Genomic DNA, 20614 nt, shown 5'->3' with positions numbered 1-20614 from the left:
CGTTTTCTCCAAAATGTAGTTTTACCTTTTTTTATATAAATATTAGGGGGAAAATGAAGATGCGCGAATCTCAGAAAAAGCTGGAACGATTTTGACCAAAACAGTCAAAGTCTTGGCATTACATTCCTTTTGTGGAATTTTGGCCTTTCTGTTTCAACAGACTTCGCAGCCGATTCTTAGCGTACAGAATCGTTGCATGGCTAGTACTACGAATGATTTCGACCAAATTAGTTGTAAATAAAACGTCTTCCAGGAAGTATAAACGCTATTGTTTTTGTTTTCGCATATGATGATTACTTTCCGAGTTATACATACTTTTATTCCAAAATTTACAGTTTGTTGACAATATATGTCTCAATTTAGCTTAAAAACTAATTTTTTTCCCAAATTCAGATACCTCATCGTAATACCAATCAAACGATTCGAAGATTGTAAGAATCCGTCAACTATTCGAGGAGATATCAATATTTTTGAGTAGTCGATTTTTTCGCCATATCCCAATAGTTTGAACGAAGGACGATGAAATGACGCTTGGAATCAAAGTTAGATACAATTTTCAATACAATGATTTCTAAATGAATGCAAGAGAACATAACTACCGTGAGGAATCGAATAGCCAAAAACCCATGAGAAGTGTCAAATCCATTAAAAAGCTAAAAAGGAAAGTCTTGTTGAAACTGCTTGCGAATTGTTTTGATGTTTTTCGCATGTGTTACGATATATCCATACAAAAAATTTCTAAACCGATTTGTAAAAATGACGTAAAGTCTTAGTGGAAAGTGTATTTATTCAGAATTTGTGTGCATTTGAAGCGATTGTGCGAAATAATGTTTTTACGCAGAACAGTGAAGTGAGTTTCGAATGTTGCACTCTAATTTTCTGAAAGAAGTTTATGTTTCGTTTATGTCTTGCTCCAATACAACATCGTATTTATACCTGCTAATATAGAAAAGACAACCGCGACTGAAAAATTCTTTTCGACAGTAGTGTGCCATCTAGTGGCTAGTAGTCATTACGGTGTTAACGTTTTTTCGGTGACAGTGCAAATTGCAGAAGCCAATTCAACCATTTATGTTGGTTGAAAACAACGTTTTATTTCTCTAATTCAACTAAAAAATTAGTTCAATGGAAATGAAGTGTGCCTTAGCTAAGAAATGACTGCACGTTGAATTGGTGAATTCAACTAAAAAAATAGCCATTTCAACAAATATTTTATTATTATTGAGGAAATCAGAAATAAAAAATCTAAATTAGCAAAAGTAAGATTTTTTTAGTTGTCTCAAAAAATAACTAACTAAAATCAGAAAATCAACTAATTTTTTCGCCAAAATGCTGATTTCGGTCTTTCCGTGTTGGTATTACATTCCTATAGTGGAAATTTGACCTTCTGTTTCAACAGACTTCGCAGCCGATTCAGAGTGTACAGAACCAGTGCATATGGCTGGTGCTACGATTCTACTGACACTTCGAACCCTTCCAGGTCGAGGCTCGAACATACGACAACTGGTTTGTAAGACCAGCGCCCTATGCATTGAACCGCCAACCCGGGACTGTGGCTCAAGAAAACATTGAATATTAAAAGAAATATATCATACCGGAGTCAATTTCATGTAGTAGATTAGCGTTGTGAGGATCTTTATCCAGTAAGAATGCTTTGGGGGTTTTCTTGTCACGAATAATCGTTGAATATTGAACAAATTTGTTCTTAATATCACGAAACATATTGCTGTATTCGGATTCAATTCTTATTTGCAACCAATTCTACATATGCACCTAATTCCACACATGCACTTATTTACATCACTCAGTTTTGCACTGAAGAAAAATGGCTACTTTGATGAATCGCCGAATTTCGGTTGTGTAAAAGTTGTTTACCTATAAGATTTCGGTAAGTTGATATCAATAATTTGCTGATTTCGGCAAAACCACCAATTGCTGGTAAACACGGTAATTTACAAAACCGAATATCAGTATAACATTTTGAATTGCGGAGAAATCGGGAATAATAAACCGAGAATTTTGGAAAAAGCTATCTCAGCCGAAAGTTCGTGGAAATATCGCTTTGCTGTTCGTTTTCAGCATTTATTTTCGCCGAGATCAAAATGAAGTTTTAAGTGTGTACGATTCGCTTGATTTAGTGCAGTCATACTCCAACTATCGAACTCCGACTGTAAAAATTTTCCTTATAAATGGGTTTGATATATAGTTTGTTGGTTTGTACCTGGACTTTGATAGCAAATATTTTTTAACGATGCTGTCATTCTATTTGCATACAGAAGAATGTCCACTCTGCCGCCGAATAACTTTGACTAACCGCTATTATATATTGCAAAGGTGTCGATTTATAAAACCACATCTTGCACAGCATGTTGCGTACAAGTGATTGCAAAGTTTCTTCCAAGAGAGGCGAACAAGTCGAATGCAGAAAGCTTCTATCTAATGAGCTTTCATTTAGGGGTGTTGTCATTTGGTCTATGTTTTTACGGGAATGAAATTTTCTTTAGGCTTGAAATATTATCAAATCAAATTTTCAGTTTCAGTTACAGAAGTAACGGAATAATAACGAATCATTTTTCCAATAAACCATATGATGGTCTCCTGAATTCGCGATGTTTTTCTGCGATCTCTAAGCCCCGATGTTACCGTTTAAAGCGTAACGCGGGTGAGGTGAACATTATAAGATTTAAATGGTTTGTAGATTTTGTTGGACAAATAATTACGGTGGCGCTTGACCATTACCAATCAATCGTGAGAGGTCTGCGGTCGTAAAAATATATTCCGGGCCATCAATGAGACACACTCAGGCGTCCGTCTGCCAACGGATTTTACCTAATTTGCTGGTAAAGATTATTGTCTCTCGCGGCGTTTGGGCATGTTTTTATGATAATCCATATAAATTAGCATCTTATTTTTATTTATTTGCTCGTCTCAGTCACCAACCTGAGCATCATATTGTAGTTAAACATCCGCCTAGCTTTCGCGTCTACAAAATTTTGTAGAGAGTTGATTAGCTATGAACAATTCTACTCGTTTGCTTGTTATGTTTGGATGTGACTTTTTATAAAAAAACGTTCTGCCCTTCTTTTAAGGTTCAGGTTAGGGCTAACCTTCAGATTTATACATCAGTTGTAACAAACAATGTTTATTAATGTCAATAGTTTAGGATTGCTTGTTTACCTCTGATGCTAACACTATTTTACCCTAAGTTATGTACGGTATGTCGATTAATATTCAACAAAATTAAATCTGATTGAGTGCATCGCATTATGATAATGTATGATGATAAACTGACAAACACTTGATTCTCGCTCTCTGACTCACCGGTACCTCTGATGGGTGCGGATCGTTTTTCGGAAAACACGGTTGATCTACCAGTGCGTCCTCATCATAGGTCTTTCTAATCAAAGGTATTCTTACGACCTACGCATTCGTGACCTAGAGAGAACGTCGTTGATTAGAAATACGCCACCTTGCAGACGTATCGTTCCGGGTAGTTGGCTACTTGTCATCGTTCTCTGCTCGATCTTCACTCTGACGTTTGTGGCTGTCGTTCGACAAAACGAACAACAGCTGATAAATAGAAACAACCATATTAATTCAGCGTCCAGTTTCGGTTTACGGTTCAGTTTTTTTCTCTTTCGATTGCTTCTAGTTCTGAGCTTGTCAACTCGAGTGTCGATTATGCATTTTGTAGTGGTGCCTTTGAGAGGGGGTTATTTTCGAATCGATGACCGTATTGATATGATAATGCTACTGGCTCGCAGTTCAGACAAATAATTTTGAATGGATTGTGATCTGATGACGAATAACATGAGTATTTTGGCATATTCATTAGAATGAGGCAAAATTTAGATTCCAAACAACTTTTGAATTTTTATTTTGGGTTCATACCAAATATACGATTATACCATGATTCCTTTTTTGTTCAGTAATATTTGTTTTTAAATATAAGTCCTTCTGGTACTATTTGGATATTGTTAATTTGTTGGTAGAAAAGATGAGGAAGTTTTATGCCTGTTGGAGAAAGAGACTAGATTATTTCAGTTTCAATAGGTTCCTTGCTCCTAATAAATAAATAAACAAATAAATAAATGAATAAATAAATAAATAAATAAATAAATAAATAAATAAATAAATAAATAAATAAATAAATAAATAAATAAATAAATAAATAAATAAATAAATAAATAAATAAATAAATAAATAAATAAATAAATAAATAAATAAATAAATAAATAAATAAATAAATAAATAAATAAATAAATAAATGCAATATTAAATTGGTGAGATTACATCTTCGTGTCCATCTTTTCTTTATATTGAACTCCTGAATTTTACTAATCAATTTTTGATGATTATAGATAAGTAACGAATATGAGATTTTCCGTCTAAAATTACCACCATGCGTATTAGAATATTATGGTATATTTTTCTTTCAACCATGTGATCGTCTATCGAGTCTGAAAAATGTTCTTATCCTACGTGTGGGTTGAGAACCGAACCCAGAAAAGCTTTTTGAAAGGCGTCGTCTTATTCATCACACTCTACTCGTCCCCTTATAATAAATAATTTTAAACACATCAAAATGGCGTGGCTAAGTGGGGACCTCAAAGGTCTACAATTTTGTTATACATTGTAGAATAAAATTTTTTCCTACAAAAAATTGTAGCTTTTCTAAGATCAATAAAATAATAATGAAAAACATTTTAGATAATCTGTCAATATTACATACCGTAATTTATGTCAGTTTTAAAATTTATATCTGGAAATTATAACAAGAAAAACTGATCAGATAAATTAGGTTACAAAATTTGTCATAGAAAAAAATGCTTTGAACCTCCTCAGTTTTGGAGGAAAATCTACGCTTACGATTAAATATGCATCATTTGATCATAAATAAATATAACAGTCTGGTTCTACGCTATATTTATTCTATTCACTTCGACACCATATAAATAGTTCAGGTGCATAACAAACATAGAAACTTGGTTAGCTTTCCACAACTCTGTAATGTGTGATCAGAATGTGCTACAACGCTTAAAATCTCATCACGCCACTTTTTCAACAAAGTTCACACTGTCTATGGTAGATGGTGCAATGGTATACGGGAGTTACCGACAACTCACAGCTTTGCCCTGCTCCCAATTATTCCCCGCATTCACCTATTCAACAAATCTTTACGGGGAGAAATCCATTACCGCTATCACAATTGAAAAACTATGGAATAAACATACCATCTTATGAATTGTGGTCATAATTTCATTATGATTTAAATGATCCAAGTTATGTGGAGCCAAAGACATCATATTACCAAGATATACAGCTCTCACATTTCCCGAACAAATCATTGGCAATATCCTTTTTTGTGAGCATGGTGCCCTCAGGCGAGTCCGCATCGAATCTCGTACATAGAAGTAGGAGAGATAAATGTCAAATTCGTGCGCGCCAAAATAGCAGAACTGCGCACCCATACAATTGACATGAAATGTTGAATGTGATGCCGTACGATGGCGTTGCTGAACTGAAGATTGATTTCGCTCCAAGCTGACAGGGTCTGGTGGAGCCAAAGTTTTTCCGTAATTATTTACCATAATCACTATTTGCATTACTTCAGAAATTTAGAACTTATTCTAAATACGCAAACACCCATGTCAGGAATGGTTTTGCTGTTATTTTTATGAGGGCTTCACGTAACACGAGATTTTCACGCAATATTATCTTTAAACAATGCAAGTAATTTCCATTCTATATATTTTCATTAGCAATTTTATATTGATTTTGCTTATACCACGTATTTTTTCGCAGATTATAATTAAATTACATTAAAACCAATTAGAATAAACTCATTCTCAAAAATCAAGTTAAATTTTGAAAAGAGAGGATTTTTTTAAGCGAACGGAGAGAGTAGAGATTATTAAACGTTGGGAAATATGAAATCACAGTTTTTGCAATGACCGAGTGGAAACATATATTGGAGAAGCCAAATGAATGAGAGACTCACAGAAAATATGATTTTTTTTGGAAAAAGATACGCTCAGAGACATGACTCGAACCTGCGTTCTTATGCATTCCGTGCATACGCGCTACCATTTCGCCACCCTAAGCCTTGTGATAGACACAGCTCTAACACACAACTAGGCATGGTAAAGCGTACTCGTCCTGTCTCTGACTGTATATTTTTCCAAATAATCATTTTTGCTGTGAGTTTCTCATTCATTTGGCATCTCCAATATATGTTTTCACTCAGTCATTGCAAAAAATGGAACTTAGTTATGGCGACTTTACGTCAAACCAACTAAAATAAATAAATCGTTATGAAACGATATTTTTCACATTCCTGCCAACTTCCTACAACCATATTTCGCATTCCTACTTGTGCTTACCAGTTCAAATGTATGTGGGACAGACGGGTCAATTCGAATTATTAGAACTATAAAATTGTAGTAAATTGGTTAACAATGTGAAAGCTTAGGGAGATGAATTATGGGAATTTAAGAAAAAAGGTGTGATGTCATAACATATCTCTACCAAATTTCCAATATTTATTCCAATTATCGGAATATTGGAGGCATGGCTCCTCCATTTAATGTTTTGGGGAATAAAAAGTACTTTGCCTCGCCACAGTTGCTGCGTCTGGCGTTTTTGATCACCATTTCTTGTACTTCCGGAACCGGTGTAGCCAAAACCGTCCTTTATATAACAATATATACAAATTAACTTATTTACATAGTGATTTAAAAATTCATATCGTCGTTAGCTAATTGTTTTACAGACTACTTGAAATGTGCACTTGAAACACAATTTAAACACTTTATATTATCAAAAGAAAGAAATCGTCTGCAGATCACTTCATAAACTTACTAAAAATCAGCGCATGAAATTGAACGAGTACGGAAGGCTTTGAAGACCGCAAAACACTGCGGAGGTTGTAGAGAAAGTTATTGAAGAAAAACCGAGACTAGCACCACTGCTGCTAGTGGTCATAAAGTAATCAATTCCTTTTATTGTGCTAGTTACATATTATGAAGATAATTATCAAGTGAAAAGTCACGTTTCAAAACTCACTGTAAAATACACAAAATCTAACTTTTTAATTTGAAGAAATGGGATTTTGGTGTCTTTGATAATGTTTAAGATACATTCAAATCAATGAGCTTTAGTGAAGACTCCAACTCTCTATCTTATATAGTTTACAAGATATGGACACTTTTCATATAATCTTGTCCCACCCTAGTGCATACTCATACACATACACGTGTTTGTAAAAATAACATGTCTAGAAAATATTACTCACATTCCACATTTATGATTTTCTTCAATTTCAATAATTTCATTTTATTTCGTTTTCATCTTTAGTTTAGTTAAAATTGCATTTGAAGAAGAATAGAATCTGTGTGGAAGTCTAAATAACTATCTAATACTAGAGCACCGCGACTATGACATAATGATACTCGTTTGAGTTTAACAGAAGAATTGCCATTCGCTGGCTTCGTCATTTTATCTAATCCTTCTTACTTGAATTTTAAACTTGTTTAATTAAAAATGCATGAAAAAAAGTCATTTGCTTACAATAGACAAAACGATTTGAGCTTCAAGTATTTCGCGGAATCACTCCATCAGATGTAGTTGGTGTGCTTCAATACACATTTTAATTATCAAAATTATGTCCTTATCAAAAAATAAAAGTTGTAGAACGGTTTTGTTTGTTGGAAACTTGTTAGGAAGGGTATGAACATGAAAACATAAAAACAATGTTAGTTAAGAACTTGCTCACCGAATGATGCTAGTGGGTTCTCAATTTGACGATAGAAAATTTATTATTTGATATCTGTTAAACCTTATGACATAGAATGTCAGTGTTTTCGGAAGAAATGTTTTGGTAGTGTAAACAGTAGTAAACATGTATTTCACTTGGTGGCGTTAGTGTATAAGTCTATGTTAAAAATTCCTGTTAATCAAGATCGTGTTGATGTATTAATATCGTAAGGATGGTGTTTTAGGTTTTCAAAACTTGTTAGATGATTGAACACTTGGTTCTTGAGAAACAATATACCAGAGAAAAATAAAACGAAAAAGAAAGTTTAAAACGATAGCACCTATTTCTATCTTGTCCTTTGAGTCAACGCATTGAATGAAGATGACAGATAGCTCTCTCACTGGTGGTTTTTGTATATGAGATGGATCTGAGATGATTAAGGTTGCAGTTACCCTAAATAGTTGGACATTATATTATAGTTGTTCGACGAATAGATACTCTTAAATTAATCGATTGCAATCGATCCAGATTAGAAAGACTTCCGATTTATCAACATTTTTTGAAAACTCTTATAAATTGAATATAGTATAGAACCATATTGTCTTCGGGTTGTGTTTGTTTAGACTAAAAGTGTTTGGTTATTTCAATTAGAATTAGTTGAAAACTGTGTCACCAGAGGTGCATCGAAAATAGCATAGTGAAATTGTTTTGCCTATATTATCACAAAGTTGGATTACGCGGAAACTGATTTTGATTATTTGGAAAGAAATCAACATGTACTTGAGTTACAGAAATCTCCAACCATGAAATGCACGCTAGCATCACCAATTGGAGAATTTTTAACTACTGTTTACACTATTTGACCTGTTTTGAACTCCGGAATACTCTTTCCGAAAAAACAGCATTCTATATCATCAAATTTTAAAAATATAACAGAATCAGTTTTCTTTGGAAAAATTGTGAGCCCACAAGTGCCACTGGGTGGATAAGTTTCTAACTAATATGATTTTCATAATGTAGACCGCTATATTCTGAACATTTTTGTAGAAGACAAAATCACTCTAAATCACTCAGTTTTCGAGCTAGAGCATTATGTTGAAATTAACATATTCACCATAGTAAGCACACTAATACCATCTGATGGAGTAATTCTGAAATATAATTTTCACTTGTTCATAAACTCTCGAAAAATTGTTTGAAGATTCCAGATACAAAAATATTCGCGATATTTCATGTTCAAATTGTTTTCATTATTTTAATCATATGAATGATTTCATGCTCTTTTCAAAGCCCTTTTCAAACCCCTGATGGAGTAGTTCTCAACTAATTGTCTGTAAGTTTGTCGAAGACTATATGGTGTTATCTGTTGATCACCGCTTGAATCAATTGAAATTCCATATGCTCTGGGTCTTGTATATCGCGGATTTGTTTTTCACGCCTCCGGTGAACCGCGATATAAGAGACCCCACTGTACATCGGTTCTCAGTTCACTGTTCCGGAAGTACCGGAAATAAAGGCCAAAAACTCTACAACGGAACTTACAGCTTGGGACTGAATTGTTCGAAATCTTCTGTTACCGATAGGGGTGGCTCGGCACAACCAGCGTTCTAGGAACGGGATTTGTAGTGTTAAGCAAGATGCGCCGGCGCAGCTAATCAGTGATAGGATGTGCGTATTGAAGACCAAGGGCCGTTTCTTCAATTACAGCATCGTCAACGTGCACTGCCCACATGAGACGAGACCCGATGACGAGAAGGAAGCGTTTTACGCGCAGCTGAAATGAACCTACGACAGCTGCCCACAGCGGGATGTAAAACTTGTCATCGGAGATATAAATGCTCAGGTAGGCCGGGAGGCAATGTACAGGCCTGTGATCGGGCTGGAAAGCCTGCACGCGACAACAAACGACAACGGCCAACGATGCGTGAACTTTGCAGCCTCCCAAGGAATGGTAGTTCTAAGCACCTTCTTCCCTCGCAAAGATATCCACAAAGCCACCTGGAGATCACCTGAACAACATACGGAAAATCAAATCGATCACGTTCTCATAGACGGGCGACTCTTCTCCGACGTCATCAATGCCCGCACTTACCACAGTGCCAACATTGATTCTGACCACTACCTTATGGTGAACCGCTTACGTAGAGACTACACACCACAGGCCGGAATGTGCAGAGATACCAGTGGTAATCTTCTCACGAACGAACGTGAGGTGATCGACAGTTGGAAGCAGTACTATGTCGAGCACCTGAATGGCGAAGCACAAGATACAGAGAACGACACAGGAATCAATCTGGGTGCACGACAGATTCCCAGCACCTGATCTGTCGGAGATAAGTGAGGAGATCGGCAAGCTGAGGAACAACAAAGACGCGACCAACGCGCTCTTAGTGTTTTCGAGAGAAAGGTACTGAGGACTATCTATGGCGGAGTGCAGATGGAAGACGGAACGTGAAGACGTCGTATGAATCACGAATTGTAACAGCTGCTAGGAGAACTACCTATCGTACTGACAGCTAAAATCGGACGCCTACAATGGGCTGGGCATGTCATAAGGATGTCGGACGACAGCCCAGTGAAAATGGTTCTTGAATCTAATCCGACTGGTACAAGAAGAAGAGGAGCGCAGCGAGCAAGGTAGACCGATCAAGTGAAGGGTGATCTCCAAAGCATCCGTGTCTTGAGTGGCTGGCGACGAGCAGCCATGGACCGAGTTATGTTGCGACATATACTTGATACAGCAAAGGACACCCCAGGACTATAGCTGTTAGGTAAGGTAAGGTAAGGTGGCCCGTTTGGCTAATATGGTTTGGCATAACGCCGTTTGGCATAATAGTCATTTGGCATAATGGTCATTTGTCATAATAATTATATTCGATCCAAATATTTCGATGATAATTTTTCTTTTGAAATTCGTCATAGATGATTCAGGACGAGACGGCCGAGGGCCGCGAGTGCGCCGGCGACCTGCAATCGGAAGCGCTGACCACCACGGGGGGCTGCGCCCCCGCCGGAAATCACTTCTATCCAGTTGTGGGTGTTGCGGGTGTTTAACCAAAGCTAAAGGCTATTCCTCAGTTAAGTCTGAACGAGCGTCATCAAAAACGATGCGTGCGGCTGAGGTCTTTCAATTTCCTTAGAAAATTAGAACGAATTGTATTAAGCAGCATGCTGATCTGTTATGCAAAACTACCATCGCAGTGCCAAAGATTCGTAAAGCTTATGACAAATGTTTGTTATACCAAATGACTTGATGTCAAACGGTATTATGCCAAACGGGGTTTTCCCTATCGATTTCCTCAGTACGCCACTGATCGCGCAGAAAGCTATCCAAATTGATCATTGAGGGGAGGAGCCTCGCTAACACTTTCAGGTCCATTGTGTGTGTCGAATGTATGCATGCCAATGCAACGTGTTAGAAACGGTGTTGTGTTCATTCCAATTTGATAATATGGGTTTTTGACACCCCTTCCCCTTCTTGGGCACGGGCCTGGAAACAAGAGTTGCAAAGTAGAAGACTTTAACATTCAGCTGATTCAAAATGTTGACAAGTCACCAATACAAAAAAATGCATATGCTCTTCTGAAATTGTATAAAAAATTATTTAAATTTGGTGCAATTCATCCATAGATTTCCTGAAAAGGCACCTATGAAAATTGAATCCTCTTTTGTCCTTTTTACGAATATTGTATTTTCTTTTCATGTAAAGCAAAAGTTGCACAACTAATAATTTATAATAGAAAATTCATAAACAATTATTTTATGCATGTGTGTATGTGATCTGTGTACGCATGTATCCGTGCGTGTATGAATACCGACCAATAGATTGAATGCTGCAGCTGAGTACATTATTGTTTTGAGTTCGTCGCTTATTGAACTTGTTGGATTCTATACAAGGTTACAAGGTATACAAGGTCGTTCATAGTTTCTCTTCTATTAATAATTCATTCGTATTTACGTTTGTTTCCTAAATATGTGTGTAGTATAATGCGCAAGACTTCTATTTTGCGATCTATACTAAATTATTAACCTACAACACAAACGAACAAACTAAAACTGTCATTTGCTTTCGAGTTCTCTTAGGAAATGTTTACGTCGAAATAGTTATTTAATATATGAAAACATGTCCGTTTTTTCTTCAAATTCTTCTATACAACCGTTATTTGGCAATCCGTCACTAAAGATTTTATCACACTATTATTACAATGAAGAACCCCGCGTCTCCATTGAGGTTTAAAACACGGTGGTGTTCCTCAAATGCGAGAGTTTATCAGATAAAAGAAACACGGGTAGTTTGAAGACGGAACAAGAATAAAAGCTTGTTTGACACGTATCCTCATGAATGGGTAAATATTCCACAGAAATAAGCTAGCGGACGGAAAGAAGAAATCAAAACCGATTCGACTGATCGATACATCACACAGTCAGAGCTTGCCGCTCAACTAGTCAGCAGCACACCATCACGGATACGAAAAAAGACGCGAGTGAAAAAGTTTATAAAAAGGCGAACAGTGCGATGCGGAAGAAAATTGAATCTCGATATACGGATCTTCGATAGATCGTTTGGTGCTCTGGTGCTACATGTGAAATTTAAATCCACTCCCGGCAGCAATTGTGGTGTGAAAGCATTCGACAAAATCGAAGAGGAAAAGCAACCTTGGCGGTTTCCATTGAAATATAAATATAGCTAGTGCCGCTACAATGTGGGATGAACAAAAGCCAGTTTATTTACAAAGTGGAAAATCTTATCATCCTAATTCGTAGCTCCAGAAAAGGCAACAGTCAGAACACATAAGCGAGCCTTTTCTAGTAGTGCTGTGGAAGCATACGGTTACAAGGAAAAGTTTTGAGCATTGGAAGCTTGCGAAGAGGACCGAGAGAAGATAGCACATAGAGGAGATTTCAAAATTAGATTTATGGATTTTTAAGTGCTTTATTGTATAAAGATTTGTGGCACGATTCGGTTTCCGTGGATTTTCTTTCTTTGCTACGTGCGGCTCTCAGAGGAAAATCATACATACATACATACACACATACGGACAGCGGAAGCATTGCCACGGTGAAGTGTAAAGACCGAAGATTGTTGATTTTGGGAATTACCGCGAGTGACAGTGTGAACAGCTTTGTGTGCATTGTGGAAACTGGCAGATCTCTCTTGGCTGTCAAACAGATGAACGCTTGTTTGGAGAACATGATGCGACGGAAATGTATAGCTTTAACTGGATGTAAGTCATGCAATCTAATGGCCCATTTAAGATAATAATCAGATGTTTGGTCTAGATGTGATTTATCAGATCGCTAAAAATTTACATATTTTATGACATGTTTATGCTATTTTCTTTATGGCAGAATGTGAAAGATATCTTTATAAACTAATGTACGCTACAAATAACGAACACAATGAAAATGAATGAGATAAACGCCTTTATTCTGAATAACGGCGTATTGGCTTTTCGATCGAATATGGTTCGGTCGAATCCTAGCTACCTTTGATTTTGCTAGCGTTATTAAGAATACGAATGAAATACGATCGAAAAAACGATACGTCGTTATTCAGAATAAGGGTGAAAGATTCGGAAATATAATTAAACGTCGGTACTTTTACAATTATAAAATATTCAACCTATTTCGAAATGTATTACTTGAACGTAATTGGGTTCTGTCGCTACAGTCTGAACTACAAGAAAGGAGGCGGGCGTTTTGATAGTATAATTAAAAATATCGCTGATTATTTTTCTTTGTGGGATTTGTAGAATCGGTTGGATACGACGCAGTTGATTGTTTATCTCAGCCCTAAGCTTTGAAGAAGGCAGTCGTTTATTGGAATGAGTTACTCGAACGAAGAATGCTTTACGGGCCGAGGACAGTACGAAAGACGTAGTTTTTTTAGATGATTTTACGTTTCAAATAAAATTTTCTTGGAAACGGTGATGAACATCGAACAATCCACCTGACAATATCTGCCAAATTTAGTTGAGAATATTCTGTTAAATTTTCAGAATGATTCATTGAGGTTACCGCTCTTGTTGTATTTTTTGTGACTGCAGAACTGCTGAAAATTGCATCGCTTGAAATGACATCCCTCTACTTGTTCATCGAATATCTCGACTTTGAAGGCTCATATCATAAACCTACCGTGACAAAGTCTAGATAATTTAGTTTAAATACAATTCGTTTCTGAAAACATATATGTTGTTGCGATAAAAATAAAGTCTTATATTTTTCTGTGGAACACAGTCAGTTTCAATGCGTCCGCCATTTTATTCGTTTTAATTTCCTGGTAGTGTTTGGGAAAAGAAGAGGAGAGGAGAGAAATACATTTACTTAACAAGGTTCCTAAACACACCGACGCAAAGAAAATTGAGGGAGTCAGGAAGGGAAATTCAAAATCTATACGCGACCCATTTCAGGCCTTAAGGCTGTCTTTCTGTACATTCATGCAAAAGGTAATATCGAGAATTGTGGTAGCTAAGATTAATAAAGTCAAACAGGTTAGTTGAGAAAAGGGTGAAAAAGTCCATGAAGAGATTTTAGCATTATCATTAGAGACCGCCTGTGTGTTGCTACTCCGTTATTGTTCAGAACCAATTAAGCTTGAAACACGTTTTTTCTGAAACAACTTGCTTGGGAATAGCATACTGATCAACATCGACGCCGGCCACGTCCGAATCTACTTGGGAAGGTCCGAATGCAGATCTACTTAAGATCCCAAATGGATCCTCCTCGCAGTCTAAAGTATATTAACATACCTTATGATAAAAAAAAGAACCGGAATTTTCATTTTAAAATTCCCGCGCTTGTCCAATCGGTAAACTTTTATTCTCTCAACGTTGGCAATACTTTTCTACACATTATGTCAAATTTTGACGCATATCGTACGATTAGTTTTTGTTTGGCGTCTATAGAAAGAAGTTGAAAATTTTTCGTGTGGCGATTTTTATAATGGATGAAAATTTAGAACAACGGCTCGCCTTCGAAGCGCCATTCGGTCGATTGTTGTGCGGTGTCGACGTCATATTCATAGATCCACACCTCATCACCAGTTATGATGCATTTGATGAATGTGGGGTCACAATCTGCGTTGGAAATCATCTCTTTGACCACATCAACACGACGCTGTTTTTGAATGAAATTCAGCTTTTTTGGCACCAGCCGAGAAGCGACGCGTTTCAAACCCAAAACATCAGTTAAAATGTGTTCGGCTGATCCATAAGAGATGCCGAACAACACAGCAATCTCTCTAATCGGTACAGAACGATTTTGCAACACGATTTGCTTCGCCGATTCAATGTTTTCTTCAGTAACAGATGTTGTTGGGCGGCCAGGGATCTCATCATGATCCAAGCTTGTACGACCACCTTTGAATCGTTTATACCACTCGTATGCCTGTGTTTTTCCTAGACACGATTCACCAAAGGCCTTTTCTAACATTTTCAACGTTTCGGAACACTTAAATCCATTTGCAATACAAAATTTGATGCACGCACGTTGTTCTAAATTATCATCCATTATAAAAATCGCCACACGAAAATTTTTCAACTTCTTTGTATAGACGCCAAACAAAAACTAATCGTACGATATGCGTCAAAATTTGACATAATGTGTATAAAAGTGTTGCCAACGTTGAGAGAATAAAAGTTTACCGATTGGACAAGCGCGGGAATTTTAAAATGAAAATTCCGGTTCTTTTTTTATCATAAGGCATTTTTTGTAAGGAAACTCTTAAGCATTTTTCCCCACACAATTCGGGTAATTTTACTCCCATAAACATGGAACGATAACTTGGGCGATTTTTTCATATAGTGGCAAATACACCATCTGTAATAGAACTAATTTTAGAAGAACGAAGGATTGAGAATCACTGGTTACATAATTGAAGTCGTCTTCATTACTCTAGGAAATTACTTTGTAACGAGCACCAAAAATTTCATATAATTAAGACATAATTGGTTTTTGGCTTTTTTCAGATATGATTCAACAATCGTTACCAAAATTTTATAGTACTCTATTGACATGACGGAGTTTCATTAAAATTTCTGTTAAAAAATTGGACTCTTCTGAGAAATGCAATTTTCACTTGGGGGTGAGATTTTCCCTATCTTCCCCTATTTGTTCTAGTCACCGCAACTTTGTTCATTATGGTTTTTGAACAAAATATGGTTGATGAAAAAAATCAACAAACAACCATAATTGATCAAAACCTAATGTCATTTTCGCTCGATGCTAAACCTAATCCAGTTTCCACCATAACTGCTGTCAAACCATTTGTTTGAAGATAGTTCCGAACCTAGGTTCAGCGTTGTTGAACTGAAAATCGAGTCAGTTTCGAACCTGATTTTTATATCAGTTTTGTTCAAACCCCCCTTGCTAAGCGCGAACCCAACACAGTTTCGTGAAAAGTGTTTGTTTGATGAAACTACCCTGGGTCAGTTTGAGTTTTCGCAAGCGAAAACGATCTAAGCTACTTCGGAGTAGAGATGACCGGGTAAGAATTTTTTAAAACCCGAACCCGACCCGTAACCGATCGAAAATGAAAAGCTGTTACCCGAATCCGAGATTATTTTTTCTTCAAAAAGCGAATCCGATCCGATAAAAAAAATCTTTACCGGTACCCGACCCGAATCCGAAAAAAGTCCCGAAACCCGAGAAAAAACTGAAACCAGACCAAATACCAAAATACAAATACCCGACCATTCCTACTTTGGAGCACTCGTGTCGGATTCAGGCCATTGTACAGACCAATTCTAGGCTTCTAATTATTAATACCATAAAAACTAATTAACTAACTAATTATTTATACCATTGACCCGGGTTGGGGGTTCAATGCATAGGGAACTGGTCTTACAAACCAGTTGTCGTATGTTCGAGCCCCGACCTGGAAGGATTCGTAGTGTCAATAGAATCAAATTCCACTACAGGAATGTAATACCAAGGCTTTGCTTAGAAACGTGGTTTTTGAGGTATAGTATCTTCAGTAAAGTTGCTCAGAATGATGAATACCATTTTACGAAAATTTAATTTATGTAATTAATTCCTATTAAAGCGAGATAAAAATATTATTTAACCTCAGTGTAGAAATAGGGCGTAAGTATCTTAAACAAAATGTGTAGAAATTAAACTAATATTAAAAAAACAGCTATAACAATTCTGATATGCTCACTAATGTAATTTTATTCATCCTATCATTGGTCTTATATTCACCCAAAAACTTGCTTCAGATCGAATTGGAACAAAGACAATTGCCTGTATTTCAGTTATTTATTATTGGATTCAAGATCTTTTTTTCATACAAATGTAGCGTTTTCTTCATACTTTTAAGAAAAAATACGGATAAAATTATTCGTCACGGTTTCGAAGGAATTCTCGAATTTTTCGTCGTTCTTCGTTTTAGCTATCTTATTCCACCAGGTCGTCATCTGGTTGATGTCTTTGACAACCTTTCCCTTTGCCTTGAGTCTCCTCTTCATGATTGCCCAGTATTTCTCAATAAGGCGGAACTGGGGGCAGTTGGGTGGGTTAAGGTTTTTCGGAACAAACTGGACCCCTTTCTCTGCATACTGAACGACTTTGCTGTAATAACAGCTTGCAAATCTGGCCAAAACATTACGGGATGGTCGTGGGATCGAATGAACGGCAAAATTCGTTTTTGGAGACACTCTTTTTGGTATAGTTCCGATGTCATTGTCTTATTTGTAACGAAAACTTTCGTTTTTTGCCACAGGTGCAAATGCCCTGCCAAATCATAAATTTTCTCGAAATTTGTCGGCAAAAACAGATTTAAATTTGGCTGGAACATCCCCCCGAGCTGTTGCCAAGTAAAATTTTGGACCTGAGATTTGCCCGAAGTCAGCCTTGACATAGGTTTCATCGTCCATCAGAAGACACCCGTCGAACTTGGTCAGCACCTGGTCATATAGTTCCCAGCACGAATTTCGACCACAATATTGGTCCGATTTGGCAGTTTGCTAGCTCGATACGATTTGATTCCTTCCCGGAGTCGAGTTCTCCTCACGGTACTATGGGTAGCACCTAATTTTCTGACCAAATCACGATCCGACAGATTAGGATTCCTCTTAGTCGTCTTAAAAATCTTACCACGCAGTTTCCGGTCCACAGTTCCACTCTGACGATTGGCTTGAGGCTTCCGAATCGTCGTCAATGTTTCCTTATAACGTTTGATAATGCGCCGTACGGTAATACTGGGCAATTTCAGTTGTTTAGCTAGCCTAGATGCAGACCACAATGGATTTTCCAAATAACTGTGCCCAATTTTTTCCCTTCTTTTGGCTTCCATGTTGATTGTTTACAAAGTACAGTCGATTTGCGGAATGTCCAAAATCATACGTGAAGCTGACAAAATTTCCGACACGTGGGCGCCAAGAATTTCCAAATCCGTCCATCAGGAGCGCCACAATATGAGTAAAAGTTTGTTCCAATTCTAAATGACGCAAGCATTATTAATTAGCAATCTGAACTATATATTGCATTATTACACTCCCAGGTTTAAAATGTCAGAACTCTTCTTAAAAGGGCCTAATGTCAACTGTGCGACAAATCACGACGTTTTTATTTTTAAATTATTGGATCCTTTTCGTTCCCTTTCGTTTTACATTTAAAATTTTGTAGTATGGTTCATCTGTATTGGTCCTTTTAAAAATACGAAAATATCAGATTGAAACACACACACTTAACACGTCATGTAGACATTTTTTTTCATAAATACGTTTATTTCTTAAGGCAGTTTACATAAGTTTTTCTTCGCCGTAGCATCACTTTTACATAAAATTCTTATCCTAATTTAATTCTAACATAGTCACAACGATTTGAATTTATTTAAACATATTCCTCTTATTACTTAAATATCATCTTAGGTAACTCGTCATTAATTATGAAATCTACTCGGAAATATTATTTGAAGATTTGATTCTATAAATTATAAAATAAGCTGTTATTTTCAGACATTTTGTTGATAATTTCGTAAACTGTTTCGAGTTTGTTTGTATCATTACATAATTTTTATTCTAATTTAGCTATTGGTTGAACTCATGGACGCAGCTGGTATCAGAACTAAGTCTTAAAAGGGGCCTTTATTAAATTGAAATTCCAATTTTTTTTATGTAATGATAAATAAGTTTCATGTATGAAAGGGCGTCATGTAGACATATATGGGAATGAAATGATGGTTATTTCATTAGTATATAACACGCTTTTTTCAGTAATATTCGAAACCGAAACAGTTTTATTGAAATATAAATATCAATGATATAATAAAACTAATGCCTGCTGGTTGTACCAGGTTGGCGGTTCAATGCATAGGACGCTGGTCTTACAAGCCAGTTGTCGTATGTTCGAGTCCCGACCTGGAAGGATTCTTAGTGTCAGTAGGATCCATAGTACTAGCCATGCAATGATTCTGTACACTAAGAATCGGCTGCGAAGTCTGTTGAAACAGAAAGGCCAATTTCCACAAAAGAAATGTAATGCCAAGACTTTGCTGCTACCTTACCTGTAGTTTCTCATATTAATCATACTATTATATATAATACTGTGGTATTCTTCGAAATAATTTTCTTCGATCCATGAAAGTATAATCGGAATTGGTTTGTTTGGCCGTCAACTGATAATGTCTACCTATTGAAATAGTTTTGAAGCCGAATTAGGATAAAATTCCAAATGAAATTCAGAAGTTTCGTATAGCATCATGAGATCATTCATTTGAATCTAAGTTTGTAAAAATCGGTCACGCCGTCTCTGAGAAAGGTTAGTACACATAATTTCATTGTTTTGCACATTTTCCATAACTCCGGAACCGATCTCAGATCTAAACAAAATTCAAGAATTTGATATGGAACCACAAGAACTTTCATTTGAATCTTAGTTTGTGAAAATCGGTTTAGCCATCTCCGAGAAAAGTTGGTGCACTTATTTTCACTTTTTTTTGCACATAATTCCGGAATCGGAAGTCGGATCCAAATTCTATTCAGGAATTTTGTATGGAACCACAAGAACTTTCATTTGAATCTTAGTTTGTGAAAATCGGTTTAGCCATCTCCGAGAAAAGTTGGTGCACTTATTTTCACTTTTTTTTGCACATAATTCCGGAATCGGAAGTCGGATCCAAATTCTATTCAGGAATTTTTTATGGGACCACAAGATCTTTCATTTGAATCTAAGTTTGTGGAAATCGGTTCAGCCATCTCCGAGAAAAGTTAGTACAAACAAATGTTACATACACACACAGACATTTTGCGTACTCGACGAACTGAGTCGAATGGTATATACCATTTGGTTCCCCGGTTGTTGGCCCAAAAGTCGGTTTTCACAGTGTTTGCATAACCTTTTTACATGAGAAAGACGAAAATACTTGTTGATGATAATTTAAAGAAGAAAAATAAAACTGGGGTAATTGAAAGCAAATTTTATCTCATATTTTGAAGATTTTTATTGCTTAGCGTGTAATTTTAGAATTTTTCAATCGTTCATTTAACAAGTGAAAAGTGATCATTACTAATTATGAAGTCATCCAACATATAATAGTGGTGTAGTTATGTGAAATAGTGATCATGTTTTGAGACGAATCAATTAGTAAATATTCAGAAACAAGACGAACTGTAAAACTTGAGACGAAAATGTTTCCTAAATTCAAAAGTGAATTTATTTTTAAATAGATTTAGAACCGATTTTTTAAAGCGGTTAAAGGCGGTTCAATTTGAACTGCTTCAAGCACTGATGAGCCGAAGGCGAAGCGCGAAGCAATCGAAACGAAATATTTACTTTGTGTACAGACCAAAACCCCTAAATGTTCGATTATTTAAAATCATTTTTTTAATAAGAAAGTGTCACAAAAATTGAAAGTTG

General features: G+C 36.3%; 1 protein-coding gene across 1 annotated transcript in view; it reads left to right on the top strand.

Annotated features, from left to right (window-relative positions):
- The first annotated feature begins 12181 nt into the window (after positions 1–12181).
- Positions 12182–20614, top strand: part of LOC131436143 (uncharacterized) — a 55792-nt gene continuing 47359 nt past the window's right edge. Inside the window, exon 1 of the mRNA XM_058604662.1 lies at positions 12182–12981. Within this exon, the coding sequence (XP_058460645.1) occupies positions 12927–12981 (55 nt within the window). The 5' untranslated portion in view covers positions 12182–12926. The remainder of the gene's footprint in view (positions 12982–20614) is intronic.

Source organism: Malaya genurostris, chromosome 3, assembly GCF_030247185.1.
Source record: "Malaya genurostris strain Urasoe2022 chromosome 3, Malgen_1.1, whole genome shotgun sequence".
NCBI classification, from domain to species: Eukaryota; Metazoa; Arthropoda; class Insecta; order Diptera; family Culicidae; genus Malaya; species Malaya genurostris.
The sequence above is the reverse complement of the archived record's forward strand: the minus strand, read 5'-3'. Positions and strand labels throughout refer to the sequence as shown.